The sequence below is a fragment of the Talpa europaea genome, assembly GCF_964194135.1.
Source record: "Talpa europaea genome assembly, chromosome: 7".
In the NCBI taxonomy this organism is placed as follows: domain Eukaryota; kingdom Metazoa; phylum Chordata; class Mammalia; order Eulipotyphla; family Talpidae; genus Talpa; species Talpa europaea.
This window is the reverse complement of record NC_140074.1, coordinates 127,016,515-127,037,905: the sequence shown is the minus strand read 5'-3', so window position 1 is coordinate 127,037,905 and position 21,391 is coordinate 127,016,515. Positions and strand designations below refer to the sequence as shown.

General features: G+C 41.9%; 1 protein-coding gene across 2 annotated transcripts in view; it reads left to right on the top strand.

Moving 5' to 3' along the window:
- Positions 1 to 21,391, top strand: part of PRKCA (protein kinase C alpha) — a gene marked incomplete at both ends in the record, with an annotated part of 329,542 nt that overhangs the window by 1,286 nt on the left and 306,865 nt on the right. For both annotated transcript variants that reach the window (XM_084238933.1, XM_084238932.1), the window contains one exon: positions 1,621 to 1,652. In XM_084238933.1, coding sequence (XP_084095059.1) covers positions 1,621 to 1,652 — 32 coding nt within the window. The remainder of the gene's footprint in view (positions 1 to 1,620; positions 1,653 to 21,391) is intronic.

Here is a 21,391-nt window from a genome sequence, read left to right as displayed (position 1 = left end):
ACACCTGGGGAAAATCATGAGGGCCAATCCCAGGAGGAACTAATAAAGGGTTTAATTTTTCCTTTATGGATGGCTCTCCGAAGCCACCCCATCTGGGGAAATCCTCTTTACGGGCAAATCCCACAAGGTGCTAATAAGGTGCTTTCTTTTCCCTTTGCTGATGGCTCTATAGGAATGCATCACACCCGGGAAAAGTCATCCCTAAGGGCAAGTGCCTCAAAAGTGCTAATAAGGTGCTTAATTTTTCCTTTTTAGAAATCACTGGCAAGGACACTTAAGAAAAGCACAGCCACCTCGGTGAATTGATTCCCGCCCTGGTAGTCAGCAGGCAAAGCAGTTGTACTCAAAGGAGTGGGTAACTGTAGATGAGGCCATTTAAAATAAGTTCTTGGAGCATCAGGCCAAAGAGCATCAGGCATTTAGTTAAGGTGAGGTCTCAGCCTCCCGTGTTAACTGTGAGAGTCTATGAAAAGGGAGCAGACTTGCTGATTACTTTTGCAGGAAGATGGTAAGTTAGAAAAGGGACTTTCCACTGTCAGTTGCCCTGAAGGATCAGGCCCTGGTGAGCTGATCAGGCCCAGGCGGTCACCAGGTGTAATGTGAGTTGGAAAATGCTGTCTCTTCTTCTTGCTCCCTGAGCGATCCCTGAAACACTTCTCCATTTAATTGTATAACAGCCACTTGGAAGTGCCAAGGAAGCCTTCAACCAGGATGGTTTAGGCGTGGTTTTAATTTTTCAGTTTGATTTAATTTTTCAGTTTGATTTCCTCTGGGGTCTTGACTTCCAGGTGTGACTTAAATACGAAAGCACTGATCATGCAAAACAATGTCTGGGTGTGCATGTATTTTTGGGGGGTGGGTGGGTGGGAGCAACTGAGTTACATGAGGTGCTTTGTAAATTAAAATGCTGTGTAAAGGACTAATAACCTTCTGAGAATTTTAATGCAGTTTATCCTAGTGGAACAGTGTTGCAATTTAATGTCCACTTCAGGGTTCGCCTCAGAGTAAATTCTCTATTTTACAAGAATAAAATAGCCTGTGTATGTGCTTTGAATGCGCTTGGTGCTCAGTAAAAATTAGGTCATGATAATCTCAAATGCAAACAATGAGAATGACACTTTGTAAAATCTGGTTCCTTTAAGCCAAAATTGAACGATGAGTGGTGCTGTTTGGCAATTTCTAGACACATTTTAAATAAATTCATAACAAATGAAGCCGCTTTTTAGTTCTCTTTAGGGAGAAAACATTTTCACTCAGTCTTTAGGGACCAAATTAAGCCACTTTTTACTTTACCCTAAGATCCTTCTTGTTATGTGACTATTATAACCAACAGTTTCACAGATATACTCTTGTTCTTACAATTTAAGCATCAATAACTGGAGTCATAAAACCTTGGAAAGAACCCTGATACACTGAAATAGTTTAGTAAACCTTTGGAGGCCAGATTTTTCAAAATGGAATTTGGTGTCTCTGCTTAGCTGTTTTGGGGGTGTTTTCCCTATCTAAGCATTGGGGTTCATGTACAAACCTTACTTCTGTAGAATACTTTGTTACCTAACTGGCTGCAGATATATCCAGCACAAAATATGTTACGATATTTTGTTTTTGTTTGTTTTTCAGGGGGTTTGGGAAACAAGGCTTCCAGTGCCAAGGTAAGCTGCCACCTTGGATTTTATTTCCAAGTACAACAAGAAATGAGCATTCCAAACAGAAACAGTATTTCCAGTCATCTTTGTGATCCAAAAAATTTAGATAATATTTCTGAATCAGGCCTGCAAATTTGGGTCTTAAAAAAAAAAATCAGATGGTATTGCCTAGTAATCTGCATCTAGAACTGCCTTTTTCTCATTAGGAAAAAAAGACTTGCCTGTAATTTTATTTTTTGCCAAGAACATTCTTGTCAGAAACTGCTGTCTTTGTGTGGGTGTTCGGGGTGGGGAGGGGGTGGAATGGAATCACTTTGTATTCGCGTGGCTTTTCTTGTTCTTCCTCTGGTTTTGTTCATCTCTTACCTGTGCATTGGGTTGGACTCATTGTAACTAATTTTAGGCCATGCATCATTCTCGTAATTTTTTTTTTTGATTACAGATTGTCATCCAGAACAAGGCGTGCACATTTCAATGTTATGTAGATGACTTGATAATGACTGGGTATTGTAGTAAGAGGCACATTTCTTCCTTCAACTTAAATATGCTACAACATCTGATACTATCCAGTGCCTCCAGATAGAAATCCATTCGTTTCCTTCTCTGATCTGCCCTTGCGCTTCACATACATCGAACTAACCTTTTTACTGTTTGTTGAAACGTTTTGAAAAACACTTCTTAGCTTCTGAAGGCATCTTGGGTTCGCGAGCTCACCTTCTGGCACTTCTGCTCTGTCTATATTATGTTTGTTTAGTTCTGGTTACATTTCCCATCTGGGCATAGGTTTATTATTAGGGCAAGTGGAAAGTACATTCTATCCTGGAAGATATTATCCTAACACTGTTTAATATTAGGTGCTTTACTCGAGAGAGACAGTGTATGTACTTTTTATAACTTCAAAATTGTGCTAGTAAGTTGGTTACCTTTTAAAACATTCTTCAACTTGTTCCTTAGATCCATTTTCTCAATGTATTTTTAGGTGGAGGTGTCTTGGTGTCCTTCTATGTCCATAATTATTCATTAATACTCTACCTTTTTCAGAGGGCATTAGAAACTCTCTAATTAATAAATTTTGAGGGCTATATTTTGTTATCAAAGTCTTTTTCCTTAAACAACAAAAAGAAGTTGTGTTGTACCAGTCTCTTCATAAGAGATGAAAGGAGGTATATAGGCCTCAGTTCTCCAAGCTGTGGACCTGAACTTTATCAGCAAAGTTTGGACCCCTGCTTGAACTCGATTTTAGGAAGCTGAAAGCTGTAAACTTGGGATTCTGGGTGAGCCTGATTCATGTCTACTATTTTTGATAATGTTTGGGTGGGCATCTATGGAAAATTATAAGAGAAATAGTTCCTAAATTTTCTAAGTACTTTTCCAGGAGAAAGTGGGTCTGTTACTTTAAAAACTACCATTTTCTGCATAAAGAGTATTCAGAGTAAAGTCCCTTTTAGACCTGCTCATCTGGTAGATCTTGTTGGTGAAATCAGGAGCTATAGGATTCAGAGTAGGCGTGTTCTTAAGCAACAAGGGGTGGTCTGCCTCAGTTCCCCCAGAGCATCTATCTCTTGACTTTTTAGAGGATTAGCAGATTCATAGCTATACGTCAGCATAACTTCCTTTTAGCTAAGTTATAAAGGTGATATAAAAATTGGAAAACACTACATAGAGTAAAATTACATACTTCTTCCTCTGTCCTCCAGGATAACAAGCCATCTGTGCATTCGTTCACATGTATTTTGATTTTAAAAATTGACCTATTTTTTTAAAATGCTTTCTGCCACTTATTTTCACTCAACTTGAGTGTAGTGGTAGTGGCCAAACATCAGTTCTACCTTCTTCTACTTAGTGTTTGCGTGTGTGAAGAGAGCGAATTTGCCCACACTCTATTGCTGGGTATTTTAATTGCTTCTAAGTTCTTACTAGTACAGATATTGCTGTCGATGATATACTTGGGCACAAGAATAGCTATTTCTACAATAGTTCCCTGGAAGAATGTCTATATGCACTTAAAATTTTAATGAGTACAGATAAGTTGCTCCCCAAAAGGTTTCCATTTACATTTTCAGTATTAACATGAGAGTACCCCTTACCTTTACCTCTTACTGCTTTGGAATAATAAAAATTCTTTACATTTTTGTGTTGGTAGGTGAAAAGGACCCTCTTTTTCAATCTCTACTTCCTGAACAGTTGTTTTAGCTGTTGGTATTCTGTGAATCGCCTTACCTTACCTAATATTTGAGGTTCGGGATTTACAAACCAGAAATGAGAGCAGCGATTATGTGCTTTATGTCCTACCCTTGACACTGGTGATTAAACCTCAGACCTCTTTAAATGAGTTTCCCTCCTGCATTGACAAATTCTCATTTACAGAAACCACTTCAAATAGAAGTCTTTCTGGAACGTGCTATCAGTTAGTTACTTTGTGTTTAGCATGCTGAGTAGGCCATGCTAATTCATCGCATCTTCCTGTTGTAACTTAAGAAGGATGTGTCAGCTCAAGACCCTGCTTGTTAATCCATAAATGGTTAACCCATGGTTGCCTGTTTTCCTATACTCCTGGCAATTAGTTGAACACCTGACTGTGTTAGGATATATTCTTTTAATGTTTCCCAGTTTTCTGTTGGTTTTGCTAGAGTCCTATTCTCATTCTGGAGAAGAACCGATTCTCCTCCTGGCTCTTGATGAACCACCCACTGGCCATGGCAGTTACAGACGGCCCTTCTGTAGTCCTCATCCAGGGGTTCTGTCCCCTGGTGGAGACGGCATATTCTAGCTCTTACCTGTAGTGAGTTGTCTTGGTCAGTGGCTGAAGTGTCTGTAGCTAAGCATCCTTTCTGAGGCGAGAGGTGTGTCTGCCCCGGGTGAGTCTCCTGTTCACAGAGTAACACAGCCTTAACCCTAACCTTATATGGTAAATGTAAAGTAAGAACTGAAAGACCAAAGAGATGCTGAGTTTTAGTCCCTGATGTACTGGGTTTGTCATCTCGGCCACTTAGGAAGCATTACACTTAGCAAGCATGTGAAGTTATCTCCTACTTCTTCCCTTCTTCAAGATTTAACAGAAATGGAAGCAGGAAACGTTCCTGACAGGTCACAGGGCATTCTCACTCCCACTTAGTGGGCCTTTGTGGACATGCTGCCACTCTGAAGTACAGTACAGGTGTACAGCACTGAGAACTGACGCTACCAGAGCAGGTAGCCTAAGAGGACCCTGCAGTGAGAACAGGAAGCCACGGGCCTCACACTGAGGATGGGAGAGAAGGCCGTAGCCTGGGTCTGAAAGTCGGGTACCACTTTCCTAAGGTTCTGGAGCTGAACACAGCTTGTGCCTTTGTTGCTCTGAAAAGACCTGCAAACAGACAGGCCTTTGACGTTTAATGTTCTCTGCGCTTGACCCCCGAGTGCTTAGGGAGGACAGCCCAGAGCGGGTCCTGGCCTATCTTTTTTTTCCCCAGAGAAAGTTGAGGGAGGAAGGAAAGCAGGCTTGTCTGGCCAGGTCATTAATGAAGTTGTGATCTGCACCTGTCACCACTTGGTTTGTCCTGCTTCCAAATGCCATCACAAACATGTAGAACAGAATGAGCGAGCTTTTCAGGTGTTCTGTCCACGCGTAGCACTGCTGGGAGAGGGCATGAGCCTTGTCCACGTCCCCTCCTCACAGCCAGACCCTCACAGACGTCTGCAGTGACTGTGACAGGGACAGTTTCTTATTCACAGGCCGGCTTCTTCTGTCGTCTGTGTTTGTAGCTGTGTTTTCTGTCCTTGTTGAAGGTCACAAATTAGAATGTACTACTCACCTGGGCTCTCTGACCCTTAAAGGTAGCATCAGAATTAATCCCCACCAGTAGCCGCCACCAACAGGAGACGGTTGGCACAGAAGGAGCAGCACTGGGTGTTTGAGGGGCCTCAGGGGATTTGGTCACTGACAGGCTTCGGGCAGGGATCCTGAGCCAGCTCCCTGCTGAGTATGCACCACACGCTGGTTTTGTGTTAAGGCAAAACTGAAGCTCTGGTTTTGTGTTAAGGCAAAGACTGGGCTCCCTCCCCTTGGGTTGATGACGCCTCATTTGGAAGGCCTGTTTCAGGTAGTTGCTCCCGTCAGCAACCCTGCGCAGGATGGCATTTGTGTTCATCCTGTGAGAATGAGAGTTAATGTTTGAGGGGAGAAGATGGCTGTCTGAGCTAAGGACTCCTGGAAAATTAGGCCAATTTGCAGGAGGGTGGCCTCTACCAGAAAGAGAGTCATCGGGACAGCCTCTCCGGGGGAGGATGAGTAGTTATTCTTGCCAGAGGTCACAGGGCCGCAGGACTACCCTCAAGGACGTCCTGTGTCAGGACGGGACAGGGCTCAGGTCTGGTGGGCCTGGATCGCGAGGTGGGGTTTCTCTGACGTATTGGTATTTCTTGAACCACATGAGCCACGACTAAACTTGGGAACTGCCCGCTCGTTTTTCAGAGTTGACCCCAGGACTTCCAGTCATTCTTTGTCTCCAAAACAGAGGTCACTTCTTGGTACCCCACTTCTTATTGGTTAGCCACCCCCAATTAGAAGCCATGTTAATTGTAGATGAACTGATGGAGTTGCTAAGAAAGTTCCAAAAAGAGCCCGTGGAAGAGCGATATATTTGGAAACTCTGGAGGTTTTCCACGATGGTCACATGAAAGCATTGTTCCAGTCTCAAATGTGAAATGAATGCCTTAAAAACAATAGAAAAGGGTAGTTATTGAAGAGCAAAGCTCTTTTTTCTCCATAAAATGCATTAATCCTTGTTAGAAGGTAAGGTCACATGGACAAAACTAGTGCTGGTTATTCCCGCTTGGTGGTTTATCCTTGTTATGAGTGATTTCCGTTTAATTTTTCCAAATCACCACTGACTCGCTAAGTTCGTTCAGTGAAAGTTGTTGTGTTCACACACAGCCCTGCAGGAGCCGAGGGTACAGTGTAGGGAGCATTCTGCTCATCCCACAAGACAGCAGAAACCTAGTCAGTATTTTTTTTTTGCAGATGGGTCTGATGTTTGTTTTTTTAACTTTATGATCAAATGATGTGCAACCCTCTAAGTATTTGTCGCCTGGTGTTGTGATTCAAATAGAAGCTTTTTAGCCACATTAGCTCTTAGCTTGTCCACTTGTTTTCCTTTTCCCAGAGTACATTTGATCTTTCAGCAACCTGGGTTTGAACTGCTTGGGTCCACTTAGTTGTGGTCACAGAGCCGCAGGACCACCCTCAAGGGCGTCCTGTGTCAGGACAGGACAGGGCTCAGTTCTGGTGGGCCTGGATCACAAGGTGGGTTTTCTCTGGGTTTCCTCTTTTATTTTTATTTGAAGGTTGTGCCTTCATGGATTCAACCAGCCGTGGACGTGGAACCCGCTGCTAGGAAAGGCCAGCTAGAAGTTCTACTCAGAATTTTGACCGTGTGAATGTAGGCGGCCCTAAACCCCACCTTCTCAGGGTCACTGTATTGTTTTCTAAGTAGCATTAAGTGCAGAGCTTCCCTAGCAGGTTGAAATCCAGCTCCTGGCAGGATGTTTTGTCTCTTAAATTCCCTGCCTGGCTTTTTCAGACTCAGTTTTTCTTCCCATGCTCTGGTCATTCTGAAAGAGTTTCCCAGAAAGTGGTTTGTCTTCAGTTCTTTCTCCAGCCCCATCTCGCCCAGACGGTTCCTGTTTCACCTGTGAGTCTTAGCCTGAAGTTTCTCGCAGGCCATTTCCATTCTCCTTGCCGTTCAGCGTGTGCGCCTGGCCCTCGGTCCCACACACATACCCGTATCTGTTTGCTCGGCCAGCCTTGAGAACAAGGACAGAGTCTTAGTTCTGTGTCTCCACTGTTGAATGTCATGCCTGTGGCTCAGTAGGCACTATGTAAATATTTTCTGGGTGTATGGTTATATAAACACTGGAAGAAATAGGATATGAAAGGCTAGAAACAGGAGGATTAGTGACTTCTGCCTGCCTACCATATATTTTCACTTAGTTTATAATTCAACTAGGATAGATCCTTAGATGGCTTAAAAAGCACTTTCTTAAGCTAAGCACTCAAAATATGGGAGCAGGAAATTCTAATTCATATCTACAATAAATTCTATGTAATAGTAAACCTAATAAATAAGTACAGTAGGAATAAACCACTTAATGTGCCTTCTATCTTTAGAAAAGTATCCAGGCATCAGAAATGAATTTTGTTGCCATAAATAAATCAAGAACTTATTTATGGGCCACAGCAAGAGCAGGGAAATGCCTTGGGTATAGGGTGCAAAATTAAAGCCAGCTCTTAGCACACGTGCTTGGTATTGTCATTTAAGGTTTAATTTTACTGTGAGATCGCTAATGGCTGAAGTCAGATTGTCATGTTCCAGAGGGAGTCGCAGTTCAACTTCAACGATTGTGGTATTTTTAAACTTCTTGCACCTGAAAGATTCTTGTGCCTTGATATAAGATGAAACAAGTAAGTGGTAATACAAGTGGTAGAGCAGAATGGCTATAACTAAATTACAATTGCTTTCAAGATTTTACTCCATTGAAAGGAAAGCAAAGCTCATGTTTGATGCTGCAAACTAATGTTAGTTGCTGCTAGGCATTTAGGGTGTATTCACATTTTATTTACTTTGATTCCAGAAACACCGCATTCAAAATAGGCCACTGTGCCCATTTTGGAATCCAGAGTACCAAGGCACATCCCAGGCTGCTGGGGTGGAGCATGGATTCAGATTTGGACAGTTCTGCAGAAAACACTTTTCAGAGCCAAATGGAAACTTGTTGGTTCTTACAAAGCCTGGATTTATATTAGGAAAGAATGATGCCTTTAAGGGAAATACTCAAACACTTCTTGGTGACAGAAGGCTGTACTGTCCTCATCTGCTTGTCAGAATTTCCATGAGAAACCCTTTATTTCAGGTCTTGTTTGCTACCAAACCGAGAAACCACATATTAGACTAACCTGAGACATGAACATCTCAGTATTGGCACCATATTAACAGGCCAATCTAGTTGAAATCGCTGTAGTTGCATTAAAAAAAAAAAACCCTCTATTAAATTATACAAAGGGGAAAATGGTTTCTGGAAATAGATCTCTGTCAAGAATGGAATGAAGAATGATTTGATTGTCAGCATAAGATGAGAATTATTTAAAAGCAAGTTCACAAAGTAAGATGAACATGAGGGCCCAGCATCTTCAGTGCTTCAGTGCCTGTACTTGCTGTGCTTCCCCCCGAGATGCACACTTTGGTATTTGGGGACATAACGCCCTTTGTCTGGGTGATTCCAATAGGTAGTTAAGAAATGAGGGTAGAAATAGGGGACATGATGGTGTGTGATAAATAAGCTTAGATATAAATTGGTCAAACTTGGATGGGAAGTGGGGTAGGAGAATACAGTTAACAGTTGAATTCTGAGAACAATATCCTACTTTACAAGTGATCTAACTCCTGTAAATGTCAGTTACCCTGTTCATTGAAACCATGCCTGACCCTTCTCTCATATGCATGTGGTGGCCCATGTACTGTCGCGTGTGGTGTATGATGTAGAGATTTTCCTCTGTTAGAAGCACTACTATTAAAAACGGTCACCCAGATAGCACTGACTCTTAAACACTTTTTAAAAAATTTTTGCATAGAAGAACTGGGGTGTAGGCCGGAGTTGGAGGGTGAGAGGATTCACCAGAGGATTCACCAGTAGGGGAGCAGAACAGGCAGATTGACTAAAATACGCTGCTGAGGGGAGCAGCAGGCAAGACAGGAGAGGTCTGCTGTGCCATGTGGGTAGCTCCCTGGTCAGGGACCAAACTCAGGCTGTAGCAGTGAGTGCTGTAAATGCTGAGACTTAACTCCTAGACCACCAGGGAGGCCCTTAAGCATGGTTCTAAGCACTCTGCATTTGGGTGGTTCTCACAATTCTGAAAAAGGCCCACTCTCTCTGTGATGGAGCTAGTATGAATCCCTGTTGTAGCGCTATTTTACTGAGGCATAGAAGTTTGGACACTTGCACAGGGTCACATGGTTTTAAGCTGGAGCTAGGATTCAAACCCAGGCAGGAGAGGTCCAGACTCACTGCTGTGAACCCACATGTTCTGCCTACCATAGTTCCTTCTGCTCTGTCAGACTTCATTTGCACCACTAATTTGCTGTGGAGGCATGGAAGAATGAGATTGTCCAGCTCAGCAATAATATCATGCGCTCACTGTCTGTAGCAGGAGATGATGCCACATCCTGTGGAATGTCGGTAGGACTTCTGTGCTGGCTGTTGTGCCAGGCACTGCAGGGCATGGGGCAAAGCCTGGCCTGAGGGAGCTTGAGTCTAGCACAGAAGCCATACTTGAAAACAACTCATGGTCATTGAAGGCTGAATGAAGTAGTTCTGAAATGTGAAAAGGAGGGAGACTTTTCAGCTCCCTGGGAGGTGGCTTTTGATGCAACTTTGTAGGCTGCGTAGAACCTTTGCTTGGAAACATGAGGGAAGATGTTTTAAAGTGGAGAAGCAGCATGAGCCAAAGGTCAGGAATGAAAGTCACTGGTCCGTTCAGGGGGTGGTAGAGACCAGGAGGAGCGACCTTGCTCTTTGTGGTCTTGGTAGTCCCAATCCCAAACAGAAAAGATGGAGAAAGGTATGTTGATACCCTTCATGCCCCCTCCCCCACCCCCAATACTAGTTCTCTACTAAATACATTTCCTCTCAGATCTTTTTAAAAAAAATGTCATGCTCATTTTCTGAAAAATGCTGCAGTAACAGCAATTTAAAGCATTATATTCCCATGTGGAAGATACATCGTGCTAAAGCTTGGAAGATAATATTTTTCAAAAAGTCTGCTGCTTTGACCCTCCTCCAAGGGTGTCTTAGGACGAAGCAGGTGATCTGTGATGACCACAGTGTGCTGGGTGTCAGGGTCTAAGGGCAGGGACCTCATGACTGGCAGTGATAGGAGTTCTGCAGAATCTGCTCATACACATCAGGGAGTGAAATAATGAAGAAATAAAACATTTACGTGTTTTTTTAATATTAATTTTTACGTCTTTTTTTAAAGCTTTATTATTATTATTTTTTATTTATACAATAGCTGGGGTACAATCAGAGGTGCAGGAGGGTGAGAGAATTCACCAGAGACAGAGCTGGGAACAGAACAGGCAGGAGGACTGAAAGCACTGCTGAGGGGAGCAGTGAGCTGGACAGATGAGGTCTGCCTCGCCATGTGGGAATCTCCCTGGCCGGCCAGGAATCCAACCTGCCCTGCAAAGGCTGCAGACAGCTTCACAGCAAGGTGCTCAATCCGCTGGGCCACTGGGGAGGCCCAACATTTACATGTTTTTAAACCAGCACTTCCTGTTTTTTAAAACTGCCTGCTGATTCAGTTTGAATTTCTGGTTCTTGGTCAGTTAATCCTTCTCCATGGGGCGAAATTCAGGCAAGTGTTGCAGCCACCCTCAGAAACCTGTGTGGGGAAGGAAGGGGGTACTGCAGAACCTGGGGCCCCAGGTTGGAACATACTATGTATGATGTATGTCCTCCTGTCTGGGCTTCAGATTTGTGAAATAAAAGTTGATGCGATACAATGAGGTTGACTTGCACTGATGCTATGTCACCAGCCAATGAGGAGCTGCCTCTGCTGTCCTACTAGGCCTGGTGGAAAGAAGTGACTTATCTGTGATCTTAGGACTTTGAGACCAGGCAGATTAATGTCTGGTTTTAATTGCAATTTTGGAGTATCTGAAGCTATACCGATAAGTGGCCAATCCCTTTTACTCATCTCTGCATTTGCCTTCCTTGCCTCAGGTTTTCTAATAAAGTATGATTTGTGATGCTGTTTGTTGTAATTGGAATAAAACACTCATTGATTCATGAAAGCTAGGCTTGTAAAGGCTTTCTTTAGCTTTCACTCGAATTTGTCTCGAAGTTAAATGGGAGTAAATGAGCTTCAATTACTTATGTAGAATTAATACATGCAACTGTATGTAACCTCAAATGTGAAAAAGGGAGATTATTCATTTCTAAAAAATTTTTGACGTTGCAACTTGATTTGTAACTATAATGTGAAGAGCAGTTTAAAAGTATGCTTTTATTCTTAGTCTCAAAAATTGCCTTTCTGAATGTAGTTATAATAATCATAAGCAGTTGGGCATGGATGTTTAAAATTTTAATAGGTGGGTTCCAAAATGAAATAGTCATATTGTGAATCATTTGCCCAATTTTGAAATCATCTTTTGAGCAAATCTAAGTTTTTCACATGCTGAGTTTGGTCACCAGAACAATTTTTGTCACTTTCATTTCAATTAGTTTTTTCAGCTTTGAGTGACTCATTAACGTGGACAGGTTTAACATTTGTGTTTTCATTTCTCTTAGGGAAAGGCATATATATGTGCCTTTTAAAAATCCAATGATTTCTTGTGTGTAACTCAGAAGCCTGCATGTGGCTTCTTTTTTTCAATAGATCCAAATTCAAGTGGAGGGATAATGGCCGAGAGGTGCATGTCCTTATCCACTTATCCCTCTGCCTCCCCCCAACACTTTATTTATTTATTTTTGCTTAATTGTGCCACCAAGCACCACAGCACCTGCTGATACTGAGCTGAGTCTGTGTTCATGTGATGCAAATCGATTTGCAGAAACAGGATTTTGTAAAGATTAATTATTGGGCAGGAGCTAGGGTAGTTGGATTTGCTTAAAACTTGCAGTGGTGGTCTGAAGTGAATCTGATGAAATGCTGCAGAATAATCAAGATCAAGTGGGAAGGTAGCAGAGAGCCAAGGATAACTCCTTGGGTGAGACTCTGGGCTTATTTAACTTCTGTTAATATGGTAATATGTTGTAATGCTAATGCTTTTCATGATACTAATTTTGAGCATAAACTTGGGGAAATTGTCCACAATACTGACTTGGATAGTATTTATGAACAGAGTGCTCTGGGCTAACTCACCCTTTGGAGAATTAATGGAGTCTCCTAGTTTATCTGAATTCTGAAGTGTGTCATTAACTTTCAGCTCTTGTTTGCCTTTCCATTGTGCCCCTTTTGTTCTATTTGCTATCATATGCTTTGTCCTAACAACCTGGAACTTTGTGGAGAACTTTTTTCTTAGGATTTTTTTAAAACATTTTGTTTTTCAAGTGGTAGAATACATTCATGTCAGATGGGCTGAGCTTTCGGTGACTAAGAACCTGGATAACTCCTCTATTCAATATTGTTTATATAGTCATAGGAACTAAAATGCATGCTTGCTTAAATGTAGGTTAATCTGAATTCATATACACTTAAGTCCTGACCTTTCTTGACCTCCTTGGTCAATTCTGTGGTTGGGAAGAGCAATCTTCTTAGAACATAAGGCAAGAAAAGACTGGAGACTCTGCTGCTAAGGTATTTGGAGTTTTAACTGTGGAACTGGTCACAAGCAATAGGTGAATGGCTGTAAACCAGCCACAAGAGTGTGACCACCTAAATCTTCAGCTCCAACCCCTGCTCAGAGATACTGTATCTCCTGAGATGCCGTCCTGCTGCTTGGTAGCTCATAAACCCTTGACATTAGTCTTGAATATTAAGTGCTATTGCCAGAGAGCGTAGGTGTTCTGGTAATCTCTACCACTTTTAAAAAGGCTCAAGGCAGTCTGCAAACAAAGCAGACATGCTTCCTTTTATTTTCTTCAGAAAAATAGCAGTCCTTTTAGAGACAAATGAGGCATTTTGCTCCAAAGTATGGGAGTTTGCTAAGGGTTGTATGTTTCTTTGTAGTTTATAGAGTATCAATCTGGTAACATAGAAAGACTTTGTTTAAAATATTGTGTTAAATATGCCAAAGACTGTATTGGATGAAAATTCATGTGTTGGAAAACGGACTCTACTTACACATCTTTGACTTTAGAAATTTTAACTTTCTTACCATGATTCTTTGAGAACAGGCTAACTTCTGTGTTTCTTGGTCTACTATTGAGCATATATTGAAGATCTATATCAAATTTTGCATTTTACATATCACCTAAAAGTATATATGTGTGAATAACTTGGTTTTAATCTGCAAATGTAGTATTTTCAATAGCCCCCTAAATAAGATTCGAATGGTGACTAAATAGAATCAGTTTATTATTTGGTAGTTTTACCTTCTATATAAATCCACCCATAAAATTAGTTTTCTCTGGACATTGGTGCAGCCATTATAGAAGTCAACCTTTATTTCCTATAGTTTCAGTGTTTTGAGGTTTTGATCTTGGAAATGCAGATACAATAAACAGAAAATATAAAAAGTGACAAATTGAACATGGAAATTTGTATATGCCTTTTCCAGTATTTTCAATCTAAATCCAAATACAACTTAAGTCTTTAAAACATTCCTTAGGAAATTTTCCTTGTGGATTTCTAAGTTGCTTTGAAAATGGCCCTGTTTCTTTTCCCTTGGTGAAATTTACTGCAGTGCTCTTGAACATGTTTATTGCTCCTAGAGACTTTGAAAATTAGGAAATCCTCATAAGTCAAAAAAATTATTGCTGATTTAAATAATGTCAAAAAATTTTGCCAGGGTTTAAGGATAGGAAGTTTCTGTGTGACACTTTTATTGCTCCTTGTGCTTGTTATATGGAAATTATCACCTGCTCTCATTACCTTCCTGATCAAGCAACTCCACTCACTTTCCCAGAAAAAATCTTTGATTCTGGGGAAGGGAGCTGGCACTTGCAGTTGTTCTGTGAACTGAGACTTAATGCCAACCACATCTTACTCAGTGATTAAACCATCCTTGGCTCTAACTGGAGTTTTCTCATCAAGCTCCTTCTCAAACCTTTGCAAGAAATGAGGTGCTGAGCTTACTTTGAACTGGTTTTAGATATTAGAGTTGAAAATGGTACAGGGAATTTCCTTAGGTTTCACCAAGCTTCCCTCCACCAAGTTAACATAGTAGATAACTGTAGTATGCTTATCAAGAACAGAAAAAGTGCTGTGTATGATGTTAACTATATTATAGACCTTACTTGACTTTTCATCAGTTCATTTACTAATGTCCTTTTTCTTATCCAGCGTCCCACATTGATTCTAATTACTGTTCCTTTTTCCCTTGGTCTTGGAGATAGTTTTTTCCAATCTCAGTTGTATGGCTGTGGTATCTCTGATCTTGCGATGGTACAGACACTAAGATGTCTTCCTGCATCACAAATCAGACCACTCTTTGTTTAGTTGCACAGGTGTTAGGCACAGTGGGTGGGTGAGGTCAGTCTGTGGTCGCTGTGTGTGTTGGCTGATTGTCACTGAGTGAATACTCTCATTGGCAGTTCTTATTTATAAGCAGGATGATAGGATATTAATGTGGAAAGAACACCAACGGAATGCTAAGGTATCCAAAATTGAGAACAGTTAACCTAATTAAATTGGTTTGTTAATTGCAGTATATACTGTGCAACATGGAAACATCTATTGCATGTTAATTGTGGAAAACTAGGTTATCAGAGGCCTTTGTAAACATACAGTGTTCATATTATACCTTTATGCAAATTGTAGTTTTTACCAAGTACTTCTGCGGGCGAGAGGTATGTGTCTGTGTGTAGGTGTGTGTCTGTCTGGGGTGATGGAAAGAATTGCCAACTGAATCGTAGCCATTTCATGTCTAAACTTCACCCACATGACTGTACATAATGTCTTTCTGTTCTGGTCTTTAAATTTCTAGCTCAAGGTCAAAATCGAGCTTTATAGTTATTTGTGTACTGGTATATCTGGGGTTCATGAGAATAAGCATGCGAGAGGTGAATTGGATGCGTTCCTCTTTGAAGGTGCAGATAGATGGTCATCAACTCCCGGACTTGCTGTGTACAGAACTACACACTGGCTATTGAGGAGACTGTTCATATGAATTAGAGGGTCTGTTCACTCTTTACCAGAATTTAAAATATAGCTGGATATGTGTGACTTAGACATATAGCACACCAGAGTGTGTTTATAAAGAAACACATCCATAGGTACACCTTAAAGTATTAAAAATTGAGAGACCTTCTGATGTGATAAATGAACACTGGACTGAAAATCTTGTAATCTTGGCTTGAATCCACGGAGGCTCCTGTCCTCATCATTGTAATGGGGGAGTTGGAGTCTATTAAGGCTAGCAACTATGCTGTTCTTGCCAGCTGCTCTGGCAGATAGCACTAATTAATCATGGTCCTTTTTCAACTTCAGAATTCTTAACTCGGTCGTCTAAGCAGCCGTTACATCTCAGTTGATTGGAAGTGACATGGAAGTTCAAATGTACTTGTCATTCAGAGACTGTCTAGTTCCCAAGTCCCCTCCTAGCTATTGATCTCCTGAGACTAGAGAACATCCCTGGAAGCTCAAATTCGTGCCGATCCTCAGTGTTTGTAGATTTCTTCTCCCTCCTTTTAATTCTACCATAGAAGCACAATGTCTTGAGTAAAATAATCTGGTACTAAAAATTTTTCCTAAAAATATCATTGAAATATTGGAAGTTTCATGCAAAACAAACCATTGGTTGCTGGGAATTGACTGAAAGCCAGAAATTGAGTTGATTTAGAATGAAGAAAGAAAATAAAAAGCCCCGTTCATTCCTTGACATTATGTAAATGTTAAATTTTTCTGATATGTTGGGTCCAAGCTAATGTTATTTGCTATCCAACTTATGTGACTTTACAAGTCAAAATCTGGTATATCTCCTCATCTTCTAATGTCATGGTCCTTCTACAAAGCTCTGTGAGCCCAAATCATCATGCCAAAGTGCCCTTTTCTCCTCCCCGCCTCCCTTTAATCTGGACAGGAAATAACATTATACTGGAAGTAGATCTCAGTGTTAGATTTTGTAGGAATGATAATGAAAGCTGAAATGTGGTGCCAGAGCCCCAGCGATGCTTGAGGCCAGTGGGAGTGTGGGTTGCTATGTTCAGCAATGCCTAGGAGAGGACAATCACGTTGCAAGCAGCAAGTCAGGATGCAAGTAGTCCTAAAACCAGAGAACAGAGTTAAGAGAGCAGAGAAAACCCTAAAGGGTGGGGAGTTGTGATTTTTTTTTTTTTTTTTTGGAGGCCTGCTTACAATCCTTTGAGCTAGATAGAGCTCTCGGATTACTTTGAGTTTATAAGGCTGCATACTTTTGCATGCACAAATCCTATTTGTGCACATTTGACCTTTAAAACGATTTCCAGTACTTTCTCTCCTGCCTCTTCTCCCCGTCCCCCTTTTAAAGCTGGTCTTTGTGTGAAGTTTTAGACTAACGGTTTGATGATAGAGCCCTAATACTTGCATTTGTGGCTGGCCACCGTCCATCCCTCATCTCATAATTAGTCTATATTATGTGTCTGGCAGCGTGCTACTTGCTGAAAAGAATAAAACTGAGCATTTATCGAGAACCCTCTTGTATGGTCCCGTGGTAAGTTAGCTCTTTACAGCGGTGTGTTTTCTTGCTTAGCATTTATAACAAATTGAGCACAGGTTCTTTCATGGATGAGAGTTGTTATTATCTGAATCCTGACTATTTAGATCTTGATTCGTTTTGTTTATTCACACATGATCTTTTGTGATATTTCATTCCAAAAATGGCTTTTGAAAGGTAAATTCTCAGGAGTCGGTACATATTCTTACAGTTTGCATCTGGATGTTGTCTTCCGTCCCTCCATCATTCTTAATCAACTGTAGAAAATCTATGTGTAAGGACATGCTTTAATTTCCTGTCTGATCTCCTGGTGGTATAGGATGATATTAAAGACAAGTGTAGTCACACCTGCCAAACACTGAATTGAGGAGGTTTCAGCCATGCATGGAATGGGGTCGAGGTAAAGGAGTGATTAATTCAGCCTCAGCACTGTACTTTCTAGGATTCTCCTCTTTTTCATCCCTCTGTGAGGTTGGGAACTGCTGGGAGCAGCTCGAAGAACACAAGTGTGTAATTGCATGTTTGCTGCAAGCCTGCTCATCCATCCCTTTAGCTGCTGAGGTCAGTTTATGTTGGATTGATCCCGAGTCCAGTGTTGTGTGGCCATCACAAACTCGGCTTCTTGGAATTGACAGTGGAGACTTATGTCTGATTATCTACCGAGTCCATATTTTGGGTTTCTATTTAGAATAGACCTCCAATTTATCACTATTCATAAAGTCTTGATCTCCTAAAGCTGAGAAAAGGAAGATTTGCTGAAAGTGAGCTCAAACAGTACCTTTGTTTTACTTTTGATAATCAGTTTATTTAAAAACATTCCTAGATTTTTGTATCTTCTTGTATAACCTTCAAGTACTTGAAATCAGTTCTGTAACTTATGAATGTGTCCTTCATTTGCATGACCGTTTTTTATTTCAATTCATCCTTTCTGATCTGTCTAGCCTTACTGCTTGTTTTTTGAAATTTGAATCATCAGATAGTTAGCTCTTGGTTATTAGTATGAGTTTGGGGCATTATTTCACAAAATGCAGCCTAAAATTTTGGGTGATTATTTATTAAGCAGATACATTTTCGTATTGCTCCATCTGCCAGGCGCTGTGTCTAATGCCGGAGATAGAAATAACAAAACTGAAACTGTCTCTGCTATAATCCTGCTAGCAATAGACCCATCCACTAATCCAATAATCATCTGTACAAATAATTATAGACTGCTTATGGAATTACAAAGGACAGGCCATAGGTCTTTGTTATCATTGGCAGTGGAAACAAGGAGCCTAACTTAGTCTGCAGGTCAAGGAAATCTCACCTAAGGAAATAACATTTAAATGAGCCGCAGCATGGAAAGGAGTTACCCTGAAGGAGAAAGGGTCTTCTGGACAGACAACCAGCGCATATGAGGCCCCCAAAGAGGGAGCACTGTGTGTTGTAGCAACAAAAAGCAGCCCTCGGTTACTGGATCATGGCGAGTGAGCAGAGTGAGAAAAGACTGAGAAGGTGGCCGGGGCCACCCGGCAGGCCTTGGACCTTGGTCCACAGACCTGTCCTGTAGCTAAGGGGTCAGGGGAATCCATCAAAGGGTTGTAAGGAAGGAGGTGCTCTGATCGGAATTTCTTGAGCTAGGATCATGCCTCCTATGATAAGGAGACCTAATGGGGAGTGCTAAATGTGGATTCATCAGCTGCTTAGTGGCCATTCCTTGTTCTAATGGGAGATTTGGTTCCGGAATCTGGGGTGGTAGTAGAGAGGCTTACAAATCCAAGGTCTGTTTAGAAGGTGAAATCTGTGGATGCAGCGATGAATTGGATGTGGAAGGGGAAAGGTGTTGAAGGCAAGGCTGCAGGAGCCCTTCACTGAGGCTCGGGAGCCTAAAGGCCACCAGGTTTGGGGGATGCGCAAAGTGGTTCTGAATCTGTTGAATGAGAGCTGCCTTAGAGGGCTTTCAGGGAGGAAGGGAGAATGTCAGGAAGGCAGCTGGGTTTAGACTGGAGCTGAGGGGGTGGGGTGGTGAGAGCTGGAGAGCTAGTCTGAGTCATCTGCTTGAGGTGGAATTGAATGAATGGCAGGGATTAGCATGCCCCAGGGAGGGCACCCTGAAAAGAGAGGGTCAGGACAGTAAGTGTGGTAGAACCTGGTTGCAGAGAGGAGATGGGCCTGCAAAAGAGGGAAGTGGGGATGAAATGAAGGAATGAAACCAGGGGGGCTGTGTTGTAGGAGCCAGGAAGGGGGACCAGGCTGTAGGAAGGGAGCAGGGAGGACTTGCGCTGGTAGCCTGTTGGGAGTGGAGCTTGAGTGTCACGGGGCAAAGACTAAAGGAAACAGCAGACTAAATGGAGACAGTAGCTTTCTGAGCGCCCCTTGCCTGGCAGTCACTGAGTGGCTCAATTACTGTAGCCCCTGGCAAGGCAGGGCACTTCTTCCTGTGCATTTTCTTTGCGTCTGTGGCCCCCTGGGGATGTCTTCAAGCCCCCAGTTTAGAAATGTTACCCTGCTTTCCTGAGAAAAGGGATAGCATTGATATTTCTTACTTTTGAAAACATTGTCAAATTTTCACACATTCCACACTCCGTCTTCACTCAGCTAGTCTCTCTCAACCCCTTCTCTCTGCTTCTCTTGAGTGTTAATACTGAAGGAAACAGCTGGGAAGAGAAATGGTCCTCAGATAATCTGCATGATGCAGAAGTATCAGGCCCACCTGTATTTACTCAGGCAGGACATTTGTATAGGTCAGTAAAAGCATTTCTTATTTTTCCAGTTACAGCTGTAGTATCTGCTCATCCTATCAGAAGAGATAAAATGGATCAGTAGGCAAGCAAACATTTGTCGGTGTTTGAGAGATTTTATTAAGCTGGAATATTCTATTAAGAGACTCAATTCCATTTTTGAGTATTTTGTTAAAAGGGTCTCAGGATGATAGCAGGGAAAGGGTATTTGGAGGGTCATGTGCTCTGCTGTTAACTAGATTACAGGATTTTATACATAAACAGCAAAGGGAAAAATGATGGACTCACCAGGGTGTGGGGTGAGGCTGGGTTAGTAGGATTGATGGGTTCTGGCTCTTGGGGATCCTGGTAGGAAGGAACAGAGCATGTGTCTGCTTGTGCCCGAGCTCCCTGCAAGTAGACTGTTTATTTCTGTTACTTCTGAAGAATTTTCCGTTGTAGTAACTGCTTCATGGTCTTAATCCCTGGCCAGCAGCTCCATAAATTAACAAGGAAGGAGGCATGGCTAAGATGTTCTAAGTAAAGGCAGCTCTGAGGATAAGTTCTAGTTAGCATTTCGTGGGTGATATGTACAGATGGACTGTCACAATAGGTTGGAATCATAGCTCCTGCTTCTTGGACTTGGGTTTTGGAGGAAGAGTGTCTGGGTGTATGACTCTCAGCTTTGTTCCCATTGAAAGACTGTGTCCCTTGCTTCCTGTTCTCCTACCAGTCCCCTTGGCCTTCCATGACCCACTTTCCTGAGCTGGGGGCCCTTTGAATCTCTCCCCTTTAACCTCTGAAGACCCCCACCTGTTCTTGCTATTCCCTCTCATGTGGTTGATGCCACGTGGTGAATTTAATATCCTTACGCTTTCATGTTAGGATTGCTGAGGTTTGTCTTAGAGCAACACAAATCCCAAATCTCAGTAACTTAACAGAGGTTTGCTTCTCTTGTGCCATACGTGTCGGCTACGAGCTGGTGAGGGGACCTTGCCAGTCTTGTTGGATCTCAGCATCTAGAGCCTGAGGCTGCCTCCTTTAGAAGCTTGGGAGGAGCCTGGAGTGTCACACAGCGGCTTTTCATTGGGAGGGTTGGAACATGGGATTATAGTTGGTTGATTTCTTGCCACCTCTGTTTTCCATTCCCGTGAAGGAGATTTCTCACGGCTGTGGTGTTGGAATATGACCACCTTTGGTAGAGCCAAGTGTCTTAAAGACAATGCAAAGTACACATACCCTGTCTTGTTTAAGGCACTTATTTTAATAGATTGTTCTTTTTCCCCACAGCCTCTGCTGTGGGGTTTGTTGTGGGGAGAGGACATTGGCATTAAAACCATTGACTGGCATCCAAAGAACACCATTCTTTTTCTGTGAGGACTACGACAGGTTCCTGGCATTTTTAAGGGTTCTGATTTATGAATCTGGCTCTTTTAAGGACACTTAAGTCTTCTTTATTTAGGTAACAAAAAAAGGCAGACTTACTTTCTCAACCTGCAGCGATGTTGCTCTTCAAGAGACACCAGCATGGAGATAGAGTCTACATCAAGAATTTTTAATATGTAAGAAAATACGCTTCTATATAGAAACACTTTATTGAAAGAGTATACAACAAGATTAACAAAGATGATTTCTGGATGGAAAGAATGAATGAATTTTGTTACAAATAATTCTAAAATATATGAGGTTGGCCTAATAGAGATTCTAACAAACT